The sequence below is a fragment of the Ailuropoda melanoleuca genome, chromosome 14 (assembly GCF_002007445.2).
Source record: "Ailuropoda melanoleuca isolate Jingjing chromosome 14, ASM200744v2, whole genome shotgun sequence".
NCBI lineage: Eukaryota > Metazoa > Chordata > Mammalia > Carnivora > Ursidae > Ailuropoda > Ailuropoda melanoleuca.
The window spans coordinates 27,226,487-27,251,301 of NC_048231.1; the positions used below are offsets into that span (position 1 = coordinate 27,226,487).

At 40.8% G+C, this 24,815-nt stretch overlaps 2 protein-coding genes across 5 annotated transcripts in view; both read left to right on the plus strand.

The window, feature by feature from the left end:
- The first annotated feature begins 14,487 nt into the window (after window positions 1-14,487).
- Window positions 14,488-14,925, plus strand: LOC100472861 (60S ribosomal protein L32-like). The gene has a single exon (XM_034643051.1). The coding sequence runs from the start codon at window positions 14,488-14,490 to the stop codon at window positions 14,923-14,925; it is 438 nt and encodes a 145-aa protein (XP_034498942.1).
- Window positions 14,926-20,620: 5,695 nt separating this feature from the next.
- The window catches only part of SPATA7 (spermatogenesis associated 7), a 37,504-nt gene continuing 33,309 nt past the window's right edge, over window positions 20,621-24,815 (plus strand). For all 4 annotated transcript variants that reach the window (XM_011225844.3, XM_002919928.4, XM_011225846.3 and 1 more), the window contains exon 1: window positions 20,621-20,796. In XM_011225844.3, coding sequence (XP_011224146.1) covers window positions 20,778-20,796 — 19 coding nt within the window. In that variant the 5' untranslated portion in view covers window positions 20,621-20,777. The remainder of the gene's footprint in view (window positions 20,797-24,815) is intronic.

Sequence of the window (24,815 nt, forward strand, 5' to 3'; positions counted from 1 at the left end):
AATATAGAATTGTTATACACCCTACTACGTAGAGGTACCATAATTTATTTAATTAACCTGCTATTTAGGAATATGAAGAGTGTTTTCAGCATCTCACTATTATGAACAACAGTACAGTGAAGATCCTTTTGCAAACATATCTTTGCTTCATCAGTCAAACACCTCCACAGGATAAATCCCTAGATGTGACATTGCTAAGTCAAAGGGGATATGTATTAAAATTTTTGGTCCATATCATCTGACCAGCACCCTGGAAAAGTTGATCCAATCTAGATACATGCTTGTTAGAGATGTGCATAAAGTTTCCCCACACCCTCACCAATATTTGGTATCTCATTCTTTTTAATATTTTTCTGTCAAGTAGACAAGTTGTCATTATGTTTTGATGGTAGTAGGTCTTCCCCCATCAATTCATAACTCCAAGAAAAGGAGCAATATAATTAAATTGAATGAAATTGTTGAACTACATTATTTTGAAAGGCTCTTCCAGTTTTAACATTCTATAATTCTAGTAGTGCAATTGCTGGATCGTAGGGCATTTCTATTTCTAACTTTTTGAGGAAACTCTGGATTGTTTTCTACAGTGGCTGCACCAGTTTGCATTCCCACCAACAGTGCAAGAGGGTTCCCCTTTCTCTGCATCCTCACCAACATCTGTTGTTTCCTGTGGTTGTTAATCTTAACCATTCTGACTGTGTGAGGTGATATCTCATTGTCGTTTTGATTTGTATTTCCTTGATGATAAAGATGTTGAGTATCTTTTCATGTGTCTATTGGCCATCTGTATGTCTTCTTTGGAATTCAAAGGGATACATGCACCCCAATGTTTATAGTAACATTATCAACAATAGCCAAATTATGGAACTAGCCCAAATGTCTATCAACTGATGAATGGATAAAGAAGATGTGGTATATATGTACAATGGAATATTATTTCACCACAAAAAAAAGAATGATATCTTGCCATTTGCAGTGATGTGGATGGAACTAGAGAGTATCATGTCAAGCAAAATAACTCAGTCAGCAAAAGACAAATACCATACGATTTCACTCATACCTGGAATTTAAGAAGCAAAACAAAGGATCATAGAGGGGAAAAAGAGAGAGGAAAACCAAGAAACACTGTATGTTAACTAATTGGAATTAAACTAAAAACTTAAAATAATACATAAATTAAAATTTTTAGAAAGATTATTATCTATCATTAGCATTATTGTTATCAATCACTAATCATGGGTAGCTCGTGTTTTCTACGGTCCAATGTTGGTTTAAAATGGCACTTCTCAACCACCACTCTTCTAGCTTAGTTACTGAGTTCTGAGAGCTGGCATATGGTATGAGCAAAAGCTCGGGACCCAAAAGTTACTGAATTCTGATTGGTTGTGGCCACCAGGTCAACACTTGTGGTCAACAGGTCCAAATGTTGCCGCTGATGTGCATTCACAATATCTAGAATCTAGACTCCACATTATCACTCTTGCAAAGAACTCATACAATGTGTGTTTTATATTTCACATAGCTTTTTATTTGGGTTTGCGTAAATATATGACAAGCTGCAACTCAAAGCTTCCTGTAGATGAAATATCTTCAAAAAAACAGCTGGGAAGACATGTACATTTACACCGTAAAATTCCTGCAAACCTCACCTTGTTTGTAAAACTGGGCTACATGTCCGTAATGACTAAGTATTTCACATGCTTTGGGTTAAGCTAAGAAAATGTTTGTTTATCTTTTCTTATATTCAAACAATACATCTTTATTATCTTATGTCACCACTACAACTTTACATATAATTTTTTAAACTTTTTTTTTAAGTAGGTTCCACACCTAGCGTGGAGCCCAATGTGGGACTCAAACTCATGACCCAGAGATCAAGACCTGAGCTGAGATCAGAAGTTGGACACCTAACTGACTGAGCCACCCAGGCACCCCTACATTTAATTTTATGACTTCATTATTAGACTACCGAAGTGGTGTTCTAACTACTCTTCTTGCCTCTGCATTTTTAAAATACCTCCAAAGCCACTACCAACAAAAATGACAGCAGTAATAATAAAAACTGTTAATAATTACTGAGTGTTCATCGTGTGCCACATACTTTCTAAGTGTCTTATAAAGATTACCCAAGCTGTTCTACACAGTGGCCTTATACATCAAGTAATATTCATATTCCACTTTATAGTAAAAGGGATTGAGGCAAAGAGAGATAAAGTAACTTGTCCAAATCATCTCTTTGGTAGATGGATGAACACCCAGTTCCCTACAAAAAAAGAATTGCCTTCCTAAGATACAGCAAGAAAATGTTTATTTTGATCAATGTCTATGGTTTTTCCAGGCTCTTGGATATGACAAGCCTTCCACTGTGGCCTACCTCACTCTAAGACTAGCTTCTCTGTAGGAGAGACAATGGCCATGGGCAAGGACATTTGGGCCTACAATGACAGCCCATTCTCAGGAAGAAGAGTGGCCCTATTATATTTGCTGCCATAGAATCATGCTCTTCCTTCTGATGTGCCATCTTTTTTTTTTTGTTTCCAAACAAATGTGTTATTGCCCAAAAACAAAGGGCCTGACAAGATGCCACAGACCTCATACTATCGAGCTACATAAAAGCAGGAGATGATGAACGTTAAGTGCGTTCTGGCTTGATTTGATTTAAAGAGATCACTTCCAAGAAACACTTGGAATCAGTACTTGAGGAATTAGAGATGTGCCCTGACAGCTGGGATGAATTGGAACAAGGGCGGCTTTGTTCTCTTTTATGTCCATTTGTTCCCATGCATTTGTTGTCAGTAGCCACTCCTGCCCAGGGAACGGCAGAAGATGACACAACGGAGCACAGCAAAGAAGTGGAGATTTTCTCCCACTAATGCTGAGGAGGATTGGCTGTCACGAGTCTATTTTTAGTAGTTGCTGCCATGGTGCTGAGTACTGAGTCCAGTCTGTCCCTACAAATGACTTCATGTTTGGGTATCAACAGGCATGTGTACAACCAAACCTATAACCTCATTTTCTTATATAACTAGACTCTACTTCTCAACCTCCCTTGAGAGTAGAGCTGATGGAATGAACACAAAAGTGACGTGGGCCACTTCCGCATCTGACCCAAGAAATTTTCCAAGGGCGGTTCTCCTCTTTCTTCCTTCACCTGCTGGCTGGATGTCCATGCCCAGGTAACCATGAAATTACATTTGAAGAATGGTGGAACTTCCATGTTAGATCCTTGAATGATTGCGTGAAGCTAAGCTTGCCAATACCAATACTCCTGTTGATTGGAATTTATGAAAAGAAAATATAAACATCTATAATAANCCCTACAAATGACTTCATGTTTGGGTATCAACAGGCATGTGTACAACCAAACCTATAACCTCATTTTCTTATATAACTAGACTCTACTTCTCAACCTCCCTTGAGAGTAGAGCTGATGGAATGAACACAAAAGTGACGTGGGCCACTTCCGCATCTGACCCAAGAAATTTTCCAAGGGCGGTTCTCCTCTTTCTTCCTTCACCTGCTGGCTGGATGTCCATGCCCAGGTAACCATGAAATTACATTTGAAGAATGGTGGAGCTTCCATGTTAGATCCTTGAATGATTGCGTGAAGCTAAGCTTGCCAATACCAATACTCCTGTTGATTGGAATTTATGAAAAGAAAATATAAACATCTATAATATCAGGTCCCTAAAATGTGGGTGGGGAGTTGGGGGAGGATTGTTACAGCAGTTAGCCTACTCTGACCAATAAAGCGTGCTAAGAGTCCAGGGAAAGAATGGTGATGGTCATTCTGAATGTGCTAGCTCTGGCTGCATTTCTGATCCCCTTTCCTTGACCTCCCCCTCTGCTAGCCTCCTAGCTATTGACCCTGAGCTGGGGAATGATGAGGGAAAACACACTGGGTTATTAAACACAAGCATGTGGCTATGACTTTGGAAAAGACTCTGTGAAGATAGTGAAGAACTCGCCTTCTTGAGGAAAGAAATGCTATCCCAACCAACGCATGTTTGTTGGACGCTTTCCCTAAAGAAATCATTTTTCTAGGTTCTGGGAATACAAAGATGTCAAATTTCACCTCTACCTTGGAATTAAAACAAAACAAAAAAGACACAGTCCTATCCTTCAACAAGCTCACAAACTGTTTGGGGAAACACGATTTAAAAGATAGTTGGGTGGCGCTTGAGTGGCACAGTCTATTAAGTTGTCCAACTCTTGGTTTCAGCTCAGGTTGTGATCTTAGGGTTGTGAGATCGAGCCCCATGTCAGTTCTGTGCTCAGCTCAGATTCTGTTTGAGATTCTTTCTCTCCCTCTGCCCCTATCCCCTGTGCGTGTGTGCGCTCGCTCTCTCTCTCAAAATGAATAAATAAATCTTTAAAAAAAAAAAAGATAGTTGGGTAATGAACGAAGACATGCTTTACCAGTAGACAGACCAGAAACACTGCATATGGCACTTATTAAATTTATGGAAAGTCACTTAATCACTCTATGCCTCTGTATTCTCATCTTTGAACTGGGATAATACCTACAAAACAGCGTTAAGCTTTTTTAACTTTTTGTTTGGAAATAATCTTCAACTTGGAGAAAGTTGCAAGAATTCCCATCTACCTTTTCCCCAATTTCCCCTCATGTCAATGATTTACATAACTATCATATAATTTTCAAAACTAGGAAATTAAAATTGGTACAGAACAAATAGCTAAATGACAGACTTTATTAGAATTTCTCCCGTTTTTTTTTTCTTCCACTAATGTCCTTTCTCTGTTCCAGGATCCAATCCCAGCATCCATATGCAGATTCTTCCATGTAGTCATCATGTCTCCTTAGTTTCCTTTAGTCCAAGATAGTTTCCTTGTTTGCCTTGGGGTTCATGACCTCACCACTCAGGACAAATACTGGTCACATATTTTGTAGAACCTCTCTCAATTTAAGTTTGTCTAGTGTTTTCCCCTGATTAGACTGAGGTTATAGATTCAAGGGGAAAACACCGTAGAGGTGAATTGTGTCATTTCAGGTACAAGGTATCGACATGACTTATTACTGGCGTAATCACTTGGTTATTTACTACTTACTACTGGTGATCAGTTGGTTAAGGTGGCATCCGAAAGATTTCCCCACAGTAAAATTACTATTTTTCTCATTCAATAAAAGTGAGTCATCCTTATATATTTTTTGGCAAGGTGTATATTCAGAATTTTGCCCATCTAAAAAAAATCAGGTTGTCTTCTATTACTTAAAGAGTTTTTTTTAATATATTCTGTATATAAGAACATCATCAGATATGTTATTTGAAAATATTTTTTCCAAGTCTGTGGCTTATCTTTTCATTCTCTTAAGAGTGTCTTTTACAGACCAAATGTTTTTAATTTTAATAAACTGTAACTCATCAACATTTTTCCTTTTATGAACCATACTTTTGGTGTCATGCTTTGTCAAGTTTCCTCCTATGTTTTCTTCTTGAGGTTCTATAACTTTGGGTTTTGTGCTTTGGTCTATAATTCATTTTGAATTAATTTTTGTAAAAGGTCTGAGAGAAATGTCTAGGTTAATTTTTTTACAGATGGACATTCAATTGTTTCAGCACCCTTTTTTGAAAGGAGAATTCCTTCTACATTGAATTGCCTTTGCAACTTTATAAAAAACGCGGTGATTGTATTTGGATGAGTCTATTTCTGGACTCCGTTATGTTGCGTTTGTCTGTGTCTACATCTCACCAGCACCACTTTGTCCTGAATCTCACCAACACCACTTGGTCTTGATTACAGGAACTTTATAGTAAGTCGTGAAATAAGGTGATGAGACTTCCAACAACTTTGTTTCTACTTTACAAAACCCTTTTAGCTATTCTAGTTCCCTCACTTTTCCATATAAATTTCAGGATCAGCTTGTTGAGATCAGAAAAGAAGCATATAGTTAGATCTTGTTTTTTAACCAGTCTGATAATCTCTGTCTTTTAATTAGTGTTTAGATCATTCGCATGTAAAATGGATAAAAATCTACCTTCTGGGGCACCTGGGCCCAGTCGGTTAAGCCTCCAACTTTTGGTTTCAGCTCAGGTTGTAATCTCTGAGTCCTGGAACCAAGCCCCGCGTCGGGCTCCATGCTTAGTGAGGAATCTGCTTGAAATTCTCTCTCTCTTCTCTCCCTACCCATCCCGTTTGTACTGTCTCTCTCACTCTCTCTCTCTCAAATAAATAAATAAATAAATCTTCAAAAAATAAAAAAAATAAAATCTATCTTCTTACTAGTTATTTTCTATTTGTTCCATCATTTGTCTCTTTTTTCATTTTCTCTGTCTAGTATCAGGTTCATTGAGTATTTCTTAGAATTCCATTTGATCACTTCTATAGACATTAATCAGTTTTTTAAAATGGTTAGTGGAGGGGTGCCTGGTTGGCTCAGTCAGTAGAGCATCTAACTCTTGATCTCAGGATTGTGAGGTCAAGCCCCATGTTGGGCATGGAAACTCTTAAAAAAGTAAATAAATGAAATAAAATGTTTAGTGGATGCCCTAGGTTTACAAAATGCATCTTTAGTTAATGAAAGTCTACTTGCAAATGTATTATACCACTTTACTTGCAGTATAAGGAACTTCTAACAGTATATCCCCAGTATATCCCCTGCTACATCTGAGAACCAGCAGAGGAGATGTGGAAAAATATATCAATGCCCAAGCTTAACCAAAAATAATTTTTTTTAAGTAGGCTCCATGGCCAGTATGGAGCCCAACACAGGGCCTGAACCCATGACCCTGAGATCAAGAACTGGGCTAAGACCAAGAGTTGGACACTCAACTGACTTAGCCACCCCCAGGCTCACCCCCCACCCAGCGCAAAAATGAATTTAATCAGAATCTGGGGTGGGAGGTTGAGGGGGAGAGTTCAAGGCATCAGTATTTTTCAAAACTTCCCAGGAGAGTCTTAAGAAGCAGACTGGTGGAACCACCAATCCCTAAAGATCACGTGTTACCACCTAGCGCTTATGTGTGACATGTAGCCTAGGGCTGAGTTTGATTATATCTGTCATTGAAAAGGCAAAGTACATGAGCAGTGCTTACACTTGGTAGCAGTACCAGTGACTGAGCACCTATTGTCCTCATACATTCATGTCCCCTGCCCACCCCCTGCAGGCTTTTGTGATTTCTGGTTTAGACTGTAACCATGAGAAGACACTGAGTTATGGTGCAAGGAATATGTGAAAGCATGTTTAATGGAAACGAGTAAAAGAAATCAATTTCTTATAGGTTTGATATAACATGCCTCACTCCAATCCATCAAGGAAGGACCAGGCAGAATAATTTACTTCCTCACCCTGAAACTCTTCAATTTTTATAGGTGGTAGTGTCAACAATCTGAGAGTCTGAACGTGATTTAAGACCATGAATATTTTCTAAGAACAAAATATCAGTGAAATCACTAACCCTAAATCTGCATTTCCCATAAGCAGCTTGATAGCATAAGTCCTAAAATAACTCCAAAGTTTAAAGGTTTGGCCTTTGTCAGAACACCAGGAAAAGCCTATCTTTAAAAACACCCAATTTTTCATAGAAGGACTAGAAGCAACATTTATCATATTTTGACTCTTTTATTTTAAACGTTAGGAAACTGAAGGGCGTCCAGATGGCTCGGTTGGTTAAGCATCGACTCTTGATTTTAATTCATGTCATGACCTCATGGTTGGTGAGATCGAGCCCCTAGTCAGGCTCCCACTTAGCAGGGAGTCTACTTAAGATTCTCTCCCTCTGTGCCTCCCCTTGCTTATGCACACACACTCTCTCTCTTTCAAATAAATAAATAAATAAATAAATAAATAAATAAATAAAATCTTTAAAAAAAATAAAGGTTAGGAAACTAAAGCTTAGAGAAGTGCTTTGTTCAAGTTCACGCAGCTAGTCAAGACCACACAGCCCAAAGATTCTGATCTCATAAGTCCTCATCCTATAATGTTTCCATGCTCTCATAAGGTAAACCTTCAGAATTGTTAGAACAGTTATTCTGGATAACCCCAAGAGGAGAGAATACAGAGGGGAAAATGTAACCTTTATATAAAATTTGAATATAGGTTTTATTTCAAGTCAGTTCCCAAATTGCTCTGATTAGAAATTATGAAAATACCCATATATTAGTAGTAAAAGTACTGCTATAGTTTGATTCTAGCCATTCTTATGGGCATTTCTGAATTGCCTGATTTTTCCAAGAGGCCAATAAAGTTACTTTTAGGCAGATCCATTTCCATAGTCTAGTTTGAAAACTATAAAAATCCTAACTATGATTGGTCAGGATTATGTGTAACAGTGAGTAATAAAAAACCCAAAAGTTTAGTTTTCTCTTTTATGAAAGTCTGACAAAGGATTGGTGTTTACCAGGTCTATTCCAGGATCTGTATGAAACTCAATCGTGTCAGAGACTCGTGCTGGTTCTAACTTGTTACTATACGGAGCATTGCCTTCATTCCCAGGACCAGTTCATGGGCTGAGATGGCTGCTTCAGGTCCTGCCATCATATCCGCATTCCAGCCAACAGGAAGAAGGAAAGGGGAAAAGAAGGGCAAACTCCCTCCTTTACAGAGACATCCCTAATGTTGCATACATCTCTTCTATTTTACACATTAACAAGAATGTTGTCACCTGTGAATGCATCTTGCAAAGGAGGATTAGAAATGTCTTGATGCCCGATGGCCCAGCCAAAAATTGGTAGTGCAATTATTTTTTAGGGGAAAATAGATGTTGAGAGCAAGTAGTAGTCTCTGCCATAATTTGTGAGAGAATCTTTTGTTTGTTATATATAAAGACAACCAACATTCTCAGCTGTCTGGAAAGCAAGATTTTTTTTTTTTTAAATAACCATGCTAGTAGTTAATGGTGGTGCTCCTTTTTGGAACAGGATGATTTTAAGTGTTAGTAGGATTTTTTCATGGGCTCCCTAAATTGTAATCAAGACTCAAAATCAGAACAAAAAGAGATAGGCACTTGCATGGTTATTTCTGAGAAATGCTTGTCTTGGCCACAGTCATTGAGAGACATCATTTCAGCAAAAAGTGTGCTACTCCACTGTATTAGTTTCCCAGGGCTGCTGTAACAAATTCTGGTAGTTTAAAACAACAAAAGTTTATACTCTGACAGCTCAGGAGGCCTGAAGTCTGAAATCAGTATCACTGGACCAAAATCAAGGGTCTCACTCCCTCTGGCGGTTCCAGAGGACAATCCATTCCTTGCCTCTTCTGGCTTCTGGTGGCTGCTGACGATCACTTGGCTTGTGACCACATACTCCAATCTCTGCTTCTATATTCACATCATCTTCTCTTCCATCTGTGTGACCTCCCTCTCCTTCCCTCTTATAAGGACACTTGTGATTGTATCTAGGGCCCACCCAGATAATCCAGTTTCACTGTCCCATCTCAAGACCCTTCATTTAACCACCTCTACAGAGACCCCTTTTCCTTATAAAATAACATTTATAGGGTCCAGGGATTAGGGGCTGATGTCTTTGGGTGGCCATCATTCAACATACTACACCCACCAATAAGAAAATATGAAGATGTGAAGATGACTGGGAAAAATGAAGTCATCATCTTTTGGCGGAGGGTATTTCTTATAAGGAGATGCCATTTCCTGCCTCTCTTCTCTGTCATCTGGAAGAGGAGAGCTGCTTCCCCTCCTGCAAGTCAAGGGAGGAAGATGCCAGGGGAATCATTCATTGTTGGATTCATAGGTGCCTACAACAAGGGGAATTCTGATTCCACTCCCTGGTTACATACATGTCTATGTTAGCCAGTGGTTCTGCTCACCTGCCCCTGTGATCCGGGCAGAGGGGAATGAATTAAGGAGACAATGCAAGGTAGAGCATAGTCAGACAGAGAGGGGCCACTCCCCATCCCTGCACCACTCCCATGGTTCTAGTTCCCAAAAAGCACAGGAAAGGATTCCCCACACACCTGCAAGTCAGTAAGTCTGGGGTCTACACTCTGGTTGGGGGTCGCTAACGCAGGGCCCAGACAGGCAGGTGCATTAAAGCCGTGGGGAGCCATACAGCCAGTGGGGTTGGTTTGGAGTCAAATATTGCAACACATCACCAACATCCGGGGAAGCTGCTTGGCACTGAGACGCCATCGGAAGAACCTCCACACTGAGTTCATACACAAAGAGTTAGAAGAGCAACGTCGACCACCCATGGAGAGATATGTAAAGACATCAAATCAAGTGAGGAGCTTGGTCTATCTTCATTTTTCCTCTCCACCTTAGCAACAGAGGAGCCAGAACAAGGAGGTGGAGGGGGGTGTGAAGGCGGATCACAGGCTCCTCCAATACCAGCCAGCAGAACCCGCTAGTATGGCCAGTGCTACAGGAGGGGAAGAGAAGAGCTTTAGATCTGACAAAAGATTATATTTTAAGATAAACAAAACTGAGTTTTAAAAACAACTGAAGGTGCTTTTAATTATGGAAATGACAAAAAACCACAACAACACTAAAGAATCAGGCTGAAGTGTCCTTAGGAGTCCCTGTGACCCAGTGGAAGGGGACTTCATTAGTCAGGTGAAAGCAGGGGTCTGGAAAAACAAATGTTCTATGATTTTACCCCCACTTGAAACTGAAACTTTCTAATAAACCATTTTGTCTTTTAATCAAAATCACACCAGAGCATCAGCCTGCAAATCTGAGTGCAGCCTTGTCTACCTAGTCCCTCTTTTACCCCCCACCCCATGGAAGCAGGGATACTTTATACAAAGCAGGTGATTTCCAAACTTTGGTCTCTTAAGTATCACCTGCATGACGTTTGCCATATTGTGATATCAGTAAACATTATTGTTCAATTTATAGCTTTCCTTTGGATTTACTCACTTTTAAAATCAGACATTTTTAGAAGAAAAACTATGCTTCAATTATAATTGGAAGAACAGTAGTAGTAATTGCCATGAATAAGCACCACAAAGACAAAGAAGGATGCCCTCAAACATGATGGCCTCAGACTGAGCTTCAGCCTTTGTTTAAAAAGGAAGATTCGCAAAGGCGACAGGTGCCATACTAGGATCACAATGAGATGTCTTGTAATTAGGAGTAAATAACTGCAAAGGGAATAACTTTCTCATGGGGTAATCAGAAATTATTCAACACTGTGACTGAGCAATAAGTTATGAAATGCCAAAACTTGAAATGAGAGGAAGGCTATCCCAGAATATAAAGATATCATCAGGGGCGCCTGGGTGGCTCAGTCAGTTAAGTGTCTGCCTTTGGCTCAGGTCATGATCTCGGGGTCCTGGGATGGAGCCCTATTTCAGGCTCCCTGCTCAGCGAGGGAATCTGCTTCTCCCTCTCCCTCTGCCCCTGGCTCTGCTCATGCTCTCTCTCTCTCTCTGAAATAAATAAATAAATAATTTTTTTTAAAAAGTACCGTCAGTACATAGCTGCCCCCACCATCTTGTTAGCAGCTTTTACAACTACTTGGGAATTTGCACTGGAAGATGGGGTGTTAAAAAGATGTCCTAGAATTTTAGAGCATGAAATGCTGCAAATGTGCCCATTAGGACTGTTTCCTTGCAAGTGAGAGCAAAGAATTTATTGGTTCCTATAACTGGTAGGTCTGGGGCAAATACTTCCATCAGAGCTTTATTGGTAGACTCATATAATGTCCTCAGGGTGTTCTCTTCTCTCTCCTTCCCTGTTTCCCTCTCCCTCCCATCCTCCCTTTCGCTCTCTCACTTCCTCTGTTTCTGTTTCCCCTCTCTGTTGTACATGTGCTTTCCACAGAGAGCAAGATAGCTGTCAACAGCACAGACCTCTAACTCCCAGCTCAGCAAACCCAGCAGAAAGAGTCAGTGCTAATAACCCTAGCAGCTAGGTCCCAATGAGGACGCTGATAGGGTGGGATGCTGACTAGGTTTCTGTGCTCATCTTTGAATCAATCCCCATAGCCAGCTGGCTGGACACATTCTGGCCAGGCCCGAGTCACAGTCCCCCCTCCTGTGATAAAGGAGGGGCAGGAGAAGAGAGGGGACTGGGAAGGAGGGAAGATGGAGAATATCACCCAAAGGACAAGGGATGTGTTTCCCACAGGAAGACAAGGGAGAGGATGCTGAGTAGACAAAAATAACAGGTATTCACAACAAACACCTTCTCTGTGCCAAGTGTATGCAATTTGAAAAGAACCTAAAAGGTCACTTAATGATAATAACATTTAAAAATACAAAGAGTAAATGTGTGTTGAATGGCTACCATCTCCAGGACGTAGACCCTGTCAATGCCACTTTCTTGCATGCCAATCACAGCTCCAACACTGAGCCCCTGCACCTTATTGCCTAGAACTTTCTCTCAACACTGAAGTCCACTTTACCTGCCCATTGGGAATTAGCTACCCATCCCTGGCGGCCCTTAGACACAGTCTGATGGTAGGTGGTGGATAAATACCCCAGCTCCCCACACTCACGGTAACTCCACCGTGTTCTTTTTCCAGTGTTCCCTGGATGGACTGAGCTCCAGGTGCACCCTACTTGATAAAACCCTTTACAAAAGCTTCCTTTCCTTCTCTGTCTCACTTACGTACTGCCTACTGGTGTTTACTGGGATGACCTCCTAAATAAACAACTTGCACTCGAATCCTCGTTCCAGGGTCTGCTTCTGGGGAACCCAAACTATGGCAGCCAGGCAGGCACTGAGGTAAGCTATTTATTCATATTGCCTCTGATCATTCTTACAACAATCACATAGACACTATTATTAAGATATGATATCTAACACTCAAAGAAATGGGGTCCTTGGTTAAGGTCCCACAGTCAGGAAACAACAAAGCCAGGATTCAAAAGTAAGTAGATTCCAACACACACTTAAGGGCTATTCCATGCTACCTGACAATTTACAATATCTCTGTAAATGCACAGCTTCCAGGATCACTGTAAATGAACCAGAGGAAATATGGTTGTGTTCTGTAGAATCTAAAGAGAAATGTAATGGGGCCCCTGGGTGGCTCAGTCAGTTGGGCGTCTGCCTTTGGCTCAGGTCGTGATCCCCGGGTCCTGGAATCGAGCCCCACATTGGACTTCCTGCTCAGTGGGGAGTCTGCCTCGCCCCCTCTCTCTGCCCTCCCCTCCTTCGTGTGCATGCACTCTCTCTCTCAAATGAATAAAATCTTTTAAAAAATAAATAAAATTAAATAAATAAATGAAAGGGAAATATGAGCTGAAGAGTCATGGGTCTTGTACAGAACAGGTGCTCATCGATGAGTTGGAATAACTCATTAATAAATTAATGGTTGAAGTAACAGATGACAGTTTTTAGTTTACAGGATGTTATTAATGTTGTTCTTTTCTGCCATCTGTGAAAAAGAGAAGCTGCCCCTTCTCAGAAATAATCTCCAGTGTAGAATGTTCCTAAACTCAATGTCAGTGACTGTCTCTCTGGGTTATGGTAAAGTAATCATCTTCAGGGTGGGAGGAAAACCGGGCTCAACTGAGCCCTATTTCATTTTGGAAGAATAATATATGTTGGTCTTTTAGGGAAAAAAATATGACTTTAAAATATGCATACATTTACCTTAGACACTTAGACACAGGTTTGCCTAGGAAAAAGGATTTAAGCAAAGTCTCATTTACCCTTTCCATTTTATATGTCCATGCTTGCACATGAAAATAATTTTTCCATTATTTGAGGTAGCACATGCATAAAAGTGCAAACAGGCATAATGAAATGTCACTGAGATAATTGTCTAGCTGTCTATTTCCTGATTTAGAGGAATGAGCATTAAATCAAGGGTCATAAAGCTGAGTTGTGGGAGCTAATTATTTATCTTCTCTGTGCTCCAGTAGTCTTTTCAGCAAGATGAGGGCTTTGGTTTAGGGATCACTGGCATCCTTCTAGCCCCCAAATTTTCTGGCATGTAAGGAGAAATATTTGTTCACTGCTAGCCCAATTTAAAAAGTAAATTAAGGAGGCTTGGAGAATCACTCACTCTATCTTATTTGTCTGTTTATCATACGTAAGCATCTGTTCCACATGTTATAAATGACACAGAGAAAGTCTTTCTATGCCCAGAGCACAACCAAAGTTTCTAGACTGTGTCCTCACTGTGAGTAATGCCTCCTGAATTTACTTCTTGACTCACAGTGTTTCTCTTTAGTCTGAGGTTGCCCGTGGGTATATACTTCTGTGGACATTTAATGTTACATGACAAGAAGCTATTTTCATAACACATTTTCATACTGTTGGTCAATTTAGATTTTGTTTAAAAACACAAAACACAATGAGCACTGAATAATTGCTCGCAGGCAAGGAAATGGAAGGACTCAAAGAGGGTAAGAGAAACCTCGTATCTGAGCCAAGTCAAGTCAGACATTGAGCACATGTGAGGGGGTCAGGAAACCCCCTACCCTTCTTGTCTAAGCCTACTTGCTCAAATACCCTAAAGAAATAATTAATGAAGTCGAAATCTGCATCTAAGTTTCCAATGGTGCTCTCAAACATTTTAAGTTATTAAGTCAAATCAAATGGCCCTCTCTCTTCTTCGATGCTGCCTGCAGAGGGTGGCAGCCATCGCCTACTCAGCCTCGGACCTCTAGGGAAGCCCAGGATCGGTAAAAAGAGGACCGAGAGTTTCATCCGGGACCAGACAGACCAATGTGTCAAAAGTAAGCGCAACTGGCGGAAACCCGGAGGCATTGACAATAGGGTGAGCAGAAGATTCACGGGCCAGATCTTGATGCCCGGCATCAGTTACGGGAGCAGCGAGGAAACAAAGCCCATGCTGCCCAGGGGCTTCCGGAAGATTCTTGTCCACAACATCGAGGAGCTTGCAGTGCTGCCCATGTGCAACAAATCTCACCGTGCAGAGACTGTTCACAGTGTCACCTCCAAGAACCACAAAGCCACGGCAAAAAGAGCAGCCCAGTTGGCCATCAGAGTCGCCAATCCCAACGCCAGGTTGTGCAGTGAAGAAAATGAATAGACGGCTTATGTGCAGGTTGTGTGCTAACAAAACCATAAAACTACAAAAAAATGGTATTATCTGTATTTGACTGCTTTTGATTTATAAAAGAGCAATTTTGTGTCATTCAGCCTAATAATTTAAAGTGTTTGAGGAATCTATTGAAGGCAGATATCCTAAAAGACAAAGTCCTAAAGGACGCCTTGGAGAGGAGATTGAATCCCTAAGGAAAATTAGATAGGGCATCAATAAAGGATGGTTTTCACTGGTGGCTTACAAAACCCAATTGTTGTTGTTGTTGTTTTAATTGATTTGTGCGGGGCAGTTTGTGAATCATAGATGTACTTGTAAGAGCTTCATTACAACGTCCCAGAAATCCATTAATTTTTAAAACTCCAAACTCTACTTTTCTAAGCAAAATAAATATTACCAAGAGAGATTAACAACTTGGTTATTTTTTTTTGTTTTGCTTTGTTTTTAATGGTGAAGCCACCTGTAAACAGAGAACACCTTAGGAGGAGATTATCAAACCTCTCGGCTGAGCATTGCCCCTGATGTATTGTGGCAACTGATTGGCAGTGAAGAACAGATAAAATGCTCTTCCTGGGCTTTGGTGACAGGTTACCTAGTAACCACAGAATGATTAAATTCTGTTCACAGAGACTTGTTCTCTTAATTGGACGAGAAGATTTAAAGAACACAGCTGGAAAGAAGCTGGAGCCGTGAAGGACTGTGACAGGTGTCAGTGGGCCTCATATCGGCAGTTCTAGCAGCCTTCACTTAAGGGCCACAGTATATGAGTGACTCCTTTGTTCGTAACGAGTACCAGCTAAGCTGCCTACAGAGCCATAATTCTGTGCTCTTCTCACCTATAGGAAAAATGAAGATGAGGTGTGGAATGGAACACGTGAAATGCAGGGCAAACTCCATGTGGCATTATAGTTCTGGGAGTGATCACTTCCTGTGTACAAGAGTATGTCTGCACTCAGATATCGGAGTTATATTCCTTACTAGAGCTCTGAGTGGTCATTTGGGGTCAGTATATCCTGTTATCGCTCTCTTTCGTCTGTGAGGCACATATTGCTTTATAGAGAATTATGGTCATTCCATTCTCCCCTGCTTTGACAATAAAATTAAGAAAAACCAATTCTAGGTTGATGATGATTTTTTTTATCCATTAAGGACCTTTAGGTAACACAATCATTTTTCCTTGTGCTCAAAAAAGAACTCAGCGTGCATGTCACTAACTATAATTGGGAAAGCTCTACCTGAGAGTCACTTTTAAAAGTGTTTTCCAGGGGGCATGTAGGTGGCTCAGTCAGTTGAGTGCCCAACTCTTGATTTCGGCTCAGGTCATGATCTCAGGGTTGTGAGATTGAGCCCCACATTAGGCTCCAAGCTAGGTGTGGAGCTGGCTTAAGATTCNTGGTGGCTTACAAAACCCAATTGTTGTTGTTGTTGTTTTAATTGATTTGTGCGGGGCAGTTTGTGAATCATAGATGTACTTGTAAGAGCTTCATTAAAACGTCCCAGAAATCCATTAATTTTTAAAACTCCAAACTCTACTTTTCTAAGCAAAATAAATATTACCAAGAGAGATTAACAACTTGGTTATGTTTTTTTTGTTTTGCTTTGTTTTTAATGGTGAAGCCACCTGTAAACAGAGAACACCTTAAGAGGAGATTATCAAACCTCTCGGTTGAGCATTGCCCCTGATGTATTGCGGCAACTGATTGGCAGTGAAGAACAGATAAAATGCTCTTCCTGGGCTTTGGTGACAGGTTACCTAGTAACCACTGAATGATTAAATTCTGTTCACAGAGACTTGTTCTCTTAATTGGACGAGAAGATTTAAAGAACACAGCTGGAAAGAAGCTGGAGCCGTAAAGGACTGTGACAGGTGTCAGTGGGCCTCATATCGGCAGTTCTAGCAGCCTTCACTTAAGGGCCACAGTATATGAGTGACTCCTTTGTTCGTAACGAGTACCAGCTAAGCTGCCTACAGAGCCATAATTCTGTGCTCTTCTCACCTATAGGAAAAATGAAGATGAGGTGTGGAATGGAACACGTGAAATGCAGGGCAAACTCCATGTGGCATTATAGTTCTGGGAGTGATCACTTCCTGTGTACAAGAGTATGTCTGCACTCAGATATCGGAGTTATATTCCTTACTAGAGCTCTGAGTGGTCATTTGGGGTCAGTATATCCTGTTATCGCTCTCTTTCGTCTGTGAGGCACATATTGCTTTATAGAGAATTATGGTCATTCCATTCTCCCCTGCTTTGACAATAAAATTAAGAAAAACCAATTCTAGGTTGATGATGATTTTTTTTATCCATTAAGGACCTTTAGGTAACACAATCATTTTTCCTTGTGCTCAAAAAAGAACTCAGCGTGCATGTCACTAACTATAATTGGGAAAGCTCTACCTGAGAGTCACTTTTAAAAGTGTTTTCCAGGGGGCATGTAGGTGGCTCAGTCAGTTGAGTGCCCAACTCTTGATTTCGGCTCAGGTCATGATCTCAGGGTTGTGAGATTGAGCCCCACATTAGGCTCCAAGCTAGGTGTGGAGCTGGCTTAAGATTCTCTCTCTCTCTCTCCCCCTGCCTCCCCTCCCTGCTTGTGCTCAATCTCTCAAAAAAAAAAAAAAGTTTTTCCGTTATACCTTATAATCCTTGAGTAAGATTTATAAGTTAATATTATCTCAGCTTGGCTGCTTTCCTAACAGGGATGCAGCTTAAAATTTTCTTAAAGCCCCCTCTAGTGACAAACAAAAAATTAATCCATTACTTGGTAACAGGATAATACCTCCAAGCTGCAAATTCTGTTTTCTCTTTTGGTATTAGATGAATCAATAGCTACAGTATTTTGACTGGAGAATGACTAAGAGATAGTCAATAGCTCAATAGGTCTCAAGTGCTTTTCAGTCACCAGAACCTAATGGATTTTGTTTTGAAACTGAAGTCAACACAAAATGCACACCCATCGTGTAATTCTACTTCTCTTACTCTGCCCTTTTATTTATTTATTTAAAAAAATTTTTTTCCCTAAATATCTGTTTTTGTCCTTCAGGGACTTTAGGGATTAAAATATGTTCATAAGAACCCAATGAATGGAAAAAGATTATCTTGGGCTTTTACATCTTGCTGTTTTTATTGCATTTATTGGATAATTTTCACTGTGGTGTTAAGCATGTCCCAACAGACAAACAGGAGTTCCAGGAATCCCCTGAATTATGAAACTAAGGGTTATCTATAAATATATAGATTAAATGGATAAATAATAATATACATTTTTAATGTAAAATAAAATGCAATAAATACACTATATATTAAATGTATTAAAGTATATATTATGGTATATATGATATATAGTTTATTTTATTCATATTTCTAGTACCAAAGGGTTTAGAACTCCCCCAATAAAATATAGGTTTAATTGAGCCATTAAAAAAAGTCACCTGCCTAATAAAGGGAATTAGAGATAAATAGAAAAATAGGCTATGAATAATTATTGCAACTGAGCATAAATCTTAGTTTCAAGCTTCCTGTCAGCTAAGACAAAAAGGGAAACCCAATAATAAAAGTAAGCATGCCCATTCACTAGGGAAGAAAAAAGATTTTCCTTCTAGAATATATAAATTTCTAGATATCAATAAAAAATACCCCATTGGAATAATTTGTTAATATGAAATTCATATTTAAATATACAACAAAAGGTCTTTAGGAATGCCAAGTCTCCAAGTCTATTGCACCTGGTAGTGATTCCCTCCCCCCAGTGGAAGGGTGTTTCTGGGAACTAACTCTACTATAAGCCCATACTGGCTGCATACATCTGCCTATGATCACGATTGCCTCCTGGGAATAGCAACCAGAAAGGATTGTCACTATTTTGTTTATACACACCGAGTGAAAGCCAAGGACAAATCAAATTGAACTTATGATAATATGTTCACTGCTAAAATTGGAGAGAAAAAATAAATTCTTAAAGAATTGGAACAAAATACTTAAATAATGAGATGAAATGGCTTCTGCTGAAATTGGATACCAAGCAATGTTGTCTCCAGAACACTCTCCCAGTCTTGGAGATTCTTTCCTATTCCAAAGCAATATCTACTTTTCATCCTAAAATTTACTTTCAGAAGAGGACCTAGCATCACCTTTGTGTGAATCAAGTCACTGTGTTACCTCTCCCAGGGGTGCTTGCCCTTGAAGCTTTTGCTCTAATTCAATTTAACAAATGCTTACTGGAGGCCTATTATATGCAAGGTATTTTCCAGATGCTAGTAGTGGAATAAAAGGCTTCATGTTCTTAGATAGGGATTTCAAGCATCAGTGAATAAGAAGACAAGAGAGTTTTCATTCTCTGGGTAACATCTGACTCTCTGCCCCTATATCCTTCTAAATGACTTTTGTTGTTGGGGCCACAGAGCCATCACACATACTTACACGTTCCTCAAATTTTTAGTCTTTCTCCTTTCCCTAGTCTTAGAGAACCAGGAGTTCGGGTGTTACTGAATTTCAGGCTTATTCCCCTTTCCTTGTCATAGGATTCCTGACTTATTCCCTTATATCTGAATTTTTCTGACATCCCAGTTTTTCCTTAGAAGAGAGAAAAACTATTATTTGTTGAAAACCTCGTTTTGTTTTCCAGGCAGTGTACATATTAATCCTTGCAACTACAATGCCAGTAGCATCATTTACATTTTAGAAAAGAGCCTGAGGCTCAGAGAGATTTCCAAACAAGGATCAAGCTGGCAAGTGGCAGAAAAGTTCCACATATCTGACTCCAAAGCCAGTATTTTTTCATCACGGTAGTGGTTCTCAAAGGGGGTGCAATTTTGCTCCTCTCCCAGGAAATCTGGCAATATCTGGAAACATTTTTGTCACAACCAGAGGTGGGGGATGTTACTTCTGTCATCTAGTGGGTAGAGGCCATGGGTGCTGCTAAACATCTTTTACTATGTACAGGGCACCTCCCACAACAAAGAATTATGCAGCCAGCCCAAAATGTCAGTGGTGCCACTGATGAGAAGCGACTGCTACATTACAGAATGCTACCTGCCCTATTCTGATCTTATTTCCAAGGATCCAAAGGTAGGTAGGTAACTGCTTCAAAACTGAATAAATTGTAGAAAGCCCCACACCAGTCAACACCTTGTTCATATTGCAACTCTCTTCCAGCGTAAAAAACAACCAGATTGGAGCCTTAAGATGAAAATGCCCGGGGTAGGGAGACAAGAGGAGTAGAGCTCAGTAAGCAGAAAGGAAATGCAAACTGATTATTGAGGTTAAAAATCAAGATGTAAATATATAGATTTTTTCATCCCCAGGATTTTCACTCATCCAAATGTTCACGCACTGCTTTGAAATTTAACTATTTGGACCTGGTTAAATGTTACCCTGACCTCAACCAACATTGGCGTTTGATTTTTTTTCTGGGACCCAGGGGACGTGGATGCCAGACGAGGCCACCTTGTCTCCTGCTCTTCCCGCAAGGGACAAGACCTGCCAGGTGCTGGTGACTTGGCTCCTGACAGGAGGCCGCTCTGTGGACGACTGGCAGGATCCCGGAGCCAGACAGACGTTCGGGATATTTTCCCCGCCCAGGGCCCCCATCCTCAACTGCTCCCCCCATCCCTCCGGGTACCCCCCGGGGGCGGGGCTCCGGAAGAGCACGTCCCTGCGTCGTGACGTCACAATCCCAGCGCCTTGGCCCCGGCACTTAGCAACGGGCCTGGCGACGGTCTCCAGCAGCTGCGGCCCCGCGCCGGCTCCCGCGCGCCAATCCTCTGCTGCGGGGCCTGGCCCGGCCCGGGGAAGGACCGAAGGGGACCCAACGTGTCCCCACGGCGGCTGCAAGAGAAACTAAGCATGGATGGCAGCCGGAGAGGTAAAAGGAGCTCTCGCGGCGACGGCCGCCTCGCGCCGGCCCTCGCTCCGGGCCTGGGCTCCGGGATGCGGGTCGCGGGTGCGCGGGTAGCCCTGTTCAGTCGCCACTGTTGACCTAGGTGTTACCTCGCGCACAACAGGGGCCCTCCTTGCTCAGAATTTGTGGCCCTGACAGCTAGAACCCTGGTCGCCTGAACTCGGGGGCATGCAGCCTTTCGTACCTTGGTGACTCCGAGGCAGAGGAACTAAATTTGGTCTTTGGAGTCAGACCTCCCAGAGCCCCAGATCAAGCCCCCCTGCTCTCCTCGAGGGCGACACCCAATTTCCTCATCTCTGGAATGTGGCAGTAAAACATCCATGTCAGAGTTCTTGAAAATCAAATGCAGATAATATTTAACTCCTGGCATATTTTAAGTAATCAGTATATATAAGGTCTTCCTTCTGTAACCACCTCCCTCCCCACAAAACAAGTACCTCAGGGATTCTCTAACTTTAATGTGAATAGGAATCCCCTGGGAATCATGTTAAAATGCAGATTATGATTCAGTAAGTCTGGTGGGGGCTGAGATTTTGCATTTCTAATAAGCTTCCAAAGGATACAGTGTTACTGGCTATAGTTTTAGTGGCAAAGGACTAATCCATAATCGCTGTGTGTGTACACCTGCCCTTTGCTGAATACTCTCTGGGTCAAGTGGACATCAGGGTGGAACTCTTAGGGCCATATAACTTTAAATCTCCGTGAATTGGCTCAATCCAAATAATTTGCGTTTTCATATTTTCTGAGCAAGTAGAGTTCTTGCCTCAAGCCAGATAAAGTCATCTCCAGATCCTCTCCCTCCCAATTATCACTTTTAAAAGTATCTTTAAACGAAGCTGCTAGGTGGTTCCTTGCAATAAGTCTTGCTTTGAATATGAGTGTGCCTTTATTATGTAATCATTGGTCAAAATAATTGCTGTTCTGAATATAGGAGATTACTATCCATTGAGAGCAAACTGTATATTCTGACACTGTATCAACCTAAATCCCAGAAAAAGCAAACCAGCATGCCTTTATGGTTTTTAGAAATTTTGCAACATAAGCTACATTTGCTGTGTACCAGAAATGATTCTCAAATTATCTCTTGATAGGTATTATCCTCATTTCACAGCAAATAAACTAAGAGATCATAAATAACTTGCCAAGGTCACAGTAAGTGGCAGAACAGCCTTTATATTCCAGATGAGGAATGTGCAACCCTAAAGCCATTGTTTCTTACTATCCCATGGCAGAGGTGGGAGTATGGGAAAGGATGTATGTAAAATTTCAAGTATACTGGCATATGTCAGAGATAATGCAGAATCCATTCTGCAATAAAGCAAATATCTCAATAAAGTGAGTCAAATGAATATTTTGGTTTCCCAGTGTATATAAAAGTTATGTTTGCCCTACACTGTAGTTTATTAAGTATGCAATAACATTATGTCTAAAAAAAAATGTACGTGCCCTCATTTAAAAATGCTTTATTGCTAAAAAATGCTAACCATTATCTGAGCTTTCAGCAAGTAGTAATCTTTTTGCTGGTGGAGGGTCTTGCATTAATGTTGATGGCTGTTGACTGGTCTGGGTCACGGTTGCTGACCATTGGGGTGACTGTGACAACTTCTTAAAATGAAACAATGTTGGGGGTGCTTGTCATGCTCAGTCAGTGGAGCATGTGACTCTTGATCTCAGGGTGTGAGTTTGAGTCCCACGCTGGGTGTAGAGATTACTTTTAAAAATGAAATCAGAAAGAAAGAAAAGAAAGGGAAGAAAAAAAGGAAAAGGAGAGGGGAGAGGAAAGAGGAGAAGGGAGGAAAGAGGAGAGGGGAGGAGAGGGAAGAGGGGAGGGGAGAAGAGAAGACAACATTGAAGTTTGCAGCATCGATTGACCATGACCCTTCCTTTCATGAGTGGTTTCTCTGTAGCATGTGATGCTGTTTGACAGCATTTACCCACAGGAGAGCTTCTTTCAAAACTGGGGTTAATTCTATCAGCTAAGTTTATGTAGTATTCTAAATCCTTTGTTGTCGTTTCAGTGATCTTCATGGCATCTTTACCAGGAATAGATTCCAACTCAAGAAACCACTTTCTTTGCTTGTCTTTAAGAAGCAACTCCTGGGGCGCCTGGTTGGCTCAGTCCTTAAGCGTCTGCCTTCGGCTCAGGGCGTGATCCTGGTGTTCTGGGATCGAGCCCTGCATCGGGCTCCTCCGCTGGGAGCCTGCTTCTTCCTCTCCCACTCCCCCTGCTTGTGTTCCCTCTCTCGCTGGCTGTTTTTCTCTCTCTGTCGAATGAATAAATAAAATCTTTAAGAAAAAAAAAAGAAGCAGCAACTCCTCATCCGTTCAAGTTTTATTGTGAGTTTGCAGCAATTCAGTCACATCTCCAGGTTGTACTTCTAATCCTAGTTCTCTTGTTATTTCTGGCACATCTGCAGGTACTTCCTCCACTGAAGTCTTGAACCCCTCAGTCATCCATGAGGGTTGGAATCAATTTCTCCCAAATTCATATTAATGTTGGTATTGTGACTTCTTCCTACAAATCACAAATATTCTTAAAGGCATCTAGAATGGTGAATCCTTTCCAGAAGGTTTTCAGTATACTTTGCCATGATCCATCAGTGGAATGACAGCTATAGCCTTATGAAATGTATTTCTTAAATAATGAGACTTGAAAGTTGAAATTACTCCTTGACCCATGGGCTGCAGAACGGATATTGTGTTAGCAGACGTGAAAACAGGACATTAATCTCATTGTACATCTCCATCAGAGCTCTTGGGTGACCAGGTACATTGTCAATGAACAGTAATATTTTGAAAGGAATCTTTTTCTGAGCAGTAGGCCTCAACAGTAAGCCTAAAATACCCATTGAGCCCACCCAGAGACACAAAACAAAACAAAACAAACAACAAAAAAACACCATAACCTATTCATTAGACTGTGTTGTAAACAGATGTGCCATCACGTGGGCATTATTTTTCCATTCATAGAGCCCTGGCGCAGTAGATGTAACATAATTCTTCAGGGCCCTAGGATTTTCAAAATGGTAAGTGAGCATTGGCTCCAGCTTAAAGTCANTATTTAACTCCTGGCATATTTTAAGTAATCAGTAAATATAAGGTCTTCCTTCTGTAACCACCTCCCTCCCCACAAAACAAGTACCTCAGGGATTCTCTAACTTTAATGTGAGTAGGAATCCCCTGGGAATCATGTTAAAATGCAGATTATGATTCAGTAAGTCTGGTGGGGGCTGAGATTTTGCATTTCTAATAAGCTTCCAAATGATACAGTGTTACTGGCTATAGTTTTAGTGGCAAAGGACTAATCCATAATCGCTGTGTGTGTACACCTGCCCTTTGCTGAATACTCTCTGGGTCAAGTGGACATCAGGGTGGAACTCTTAGGGCCATATAGCTTTAAATCTCCGTGAATTGGCTCAATCCAAATAATTTGCGTTTTCATATTTTCTGAGCAAGTAGAGTTCTTGCCTCAAGCCAGATAAAGTCATCTCCAGATCCTCTCCCTCCCAATTATCACTTTTAAAAGTATCTTTAAACGAAGCTGCTAGGTGGTTCCTTGCAATAAGTCTTGCTTTGAATATGAGTGTGCCTTTATTATGTAATCATTGGTCAAAATAATTGCTGTTCTGAATATAGGAGATTACTATCCATTGAGAGCAAACTGTATATTCTGACACTGTATCAACCTAAATCCCAGAAAAAGCAAACCAGCATGCCTTTATGGTTTTTAGAAATTTTGCAACATAAGCTACATTTGCTGTGTACCAGAAATGATTCTCAAATTATCTCTTGATAGGTATTATCCTCATTTCACAGCAAATAAACTAAGAGATCATAAATAACTTGCCAAGGTCACAGTAAGTGGCAGAACAGCCTTTATATTCCAGATGAGGAATGTGCAACCCTAAAGCCATTGTTTCTTACTATCCCATGGCAGAGGTGGGAGTATGGGAAAGGATGTATGTAAAATTTCAAGTATACTG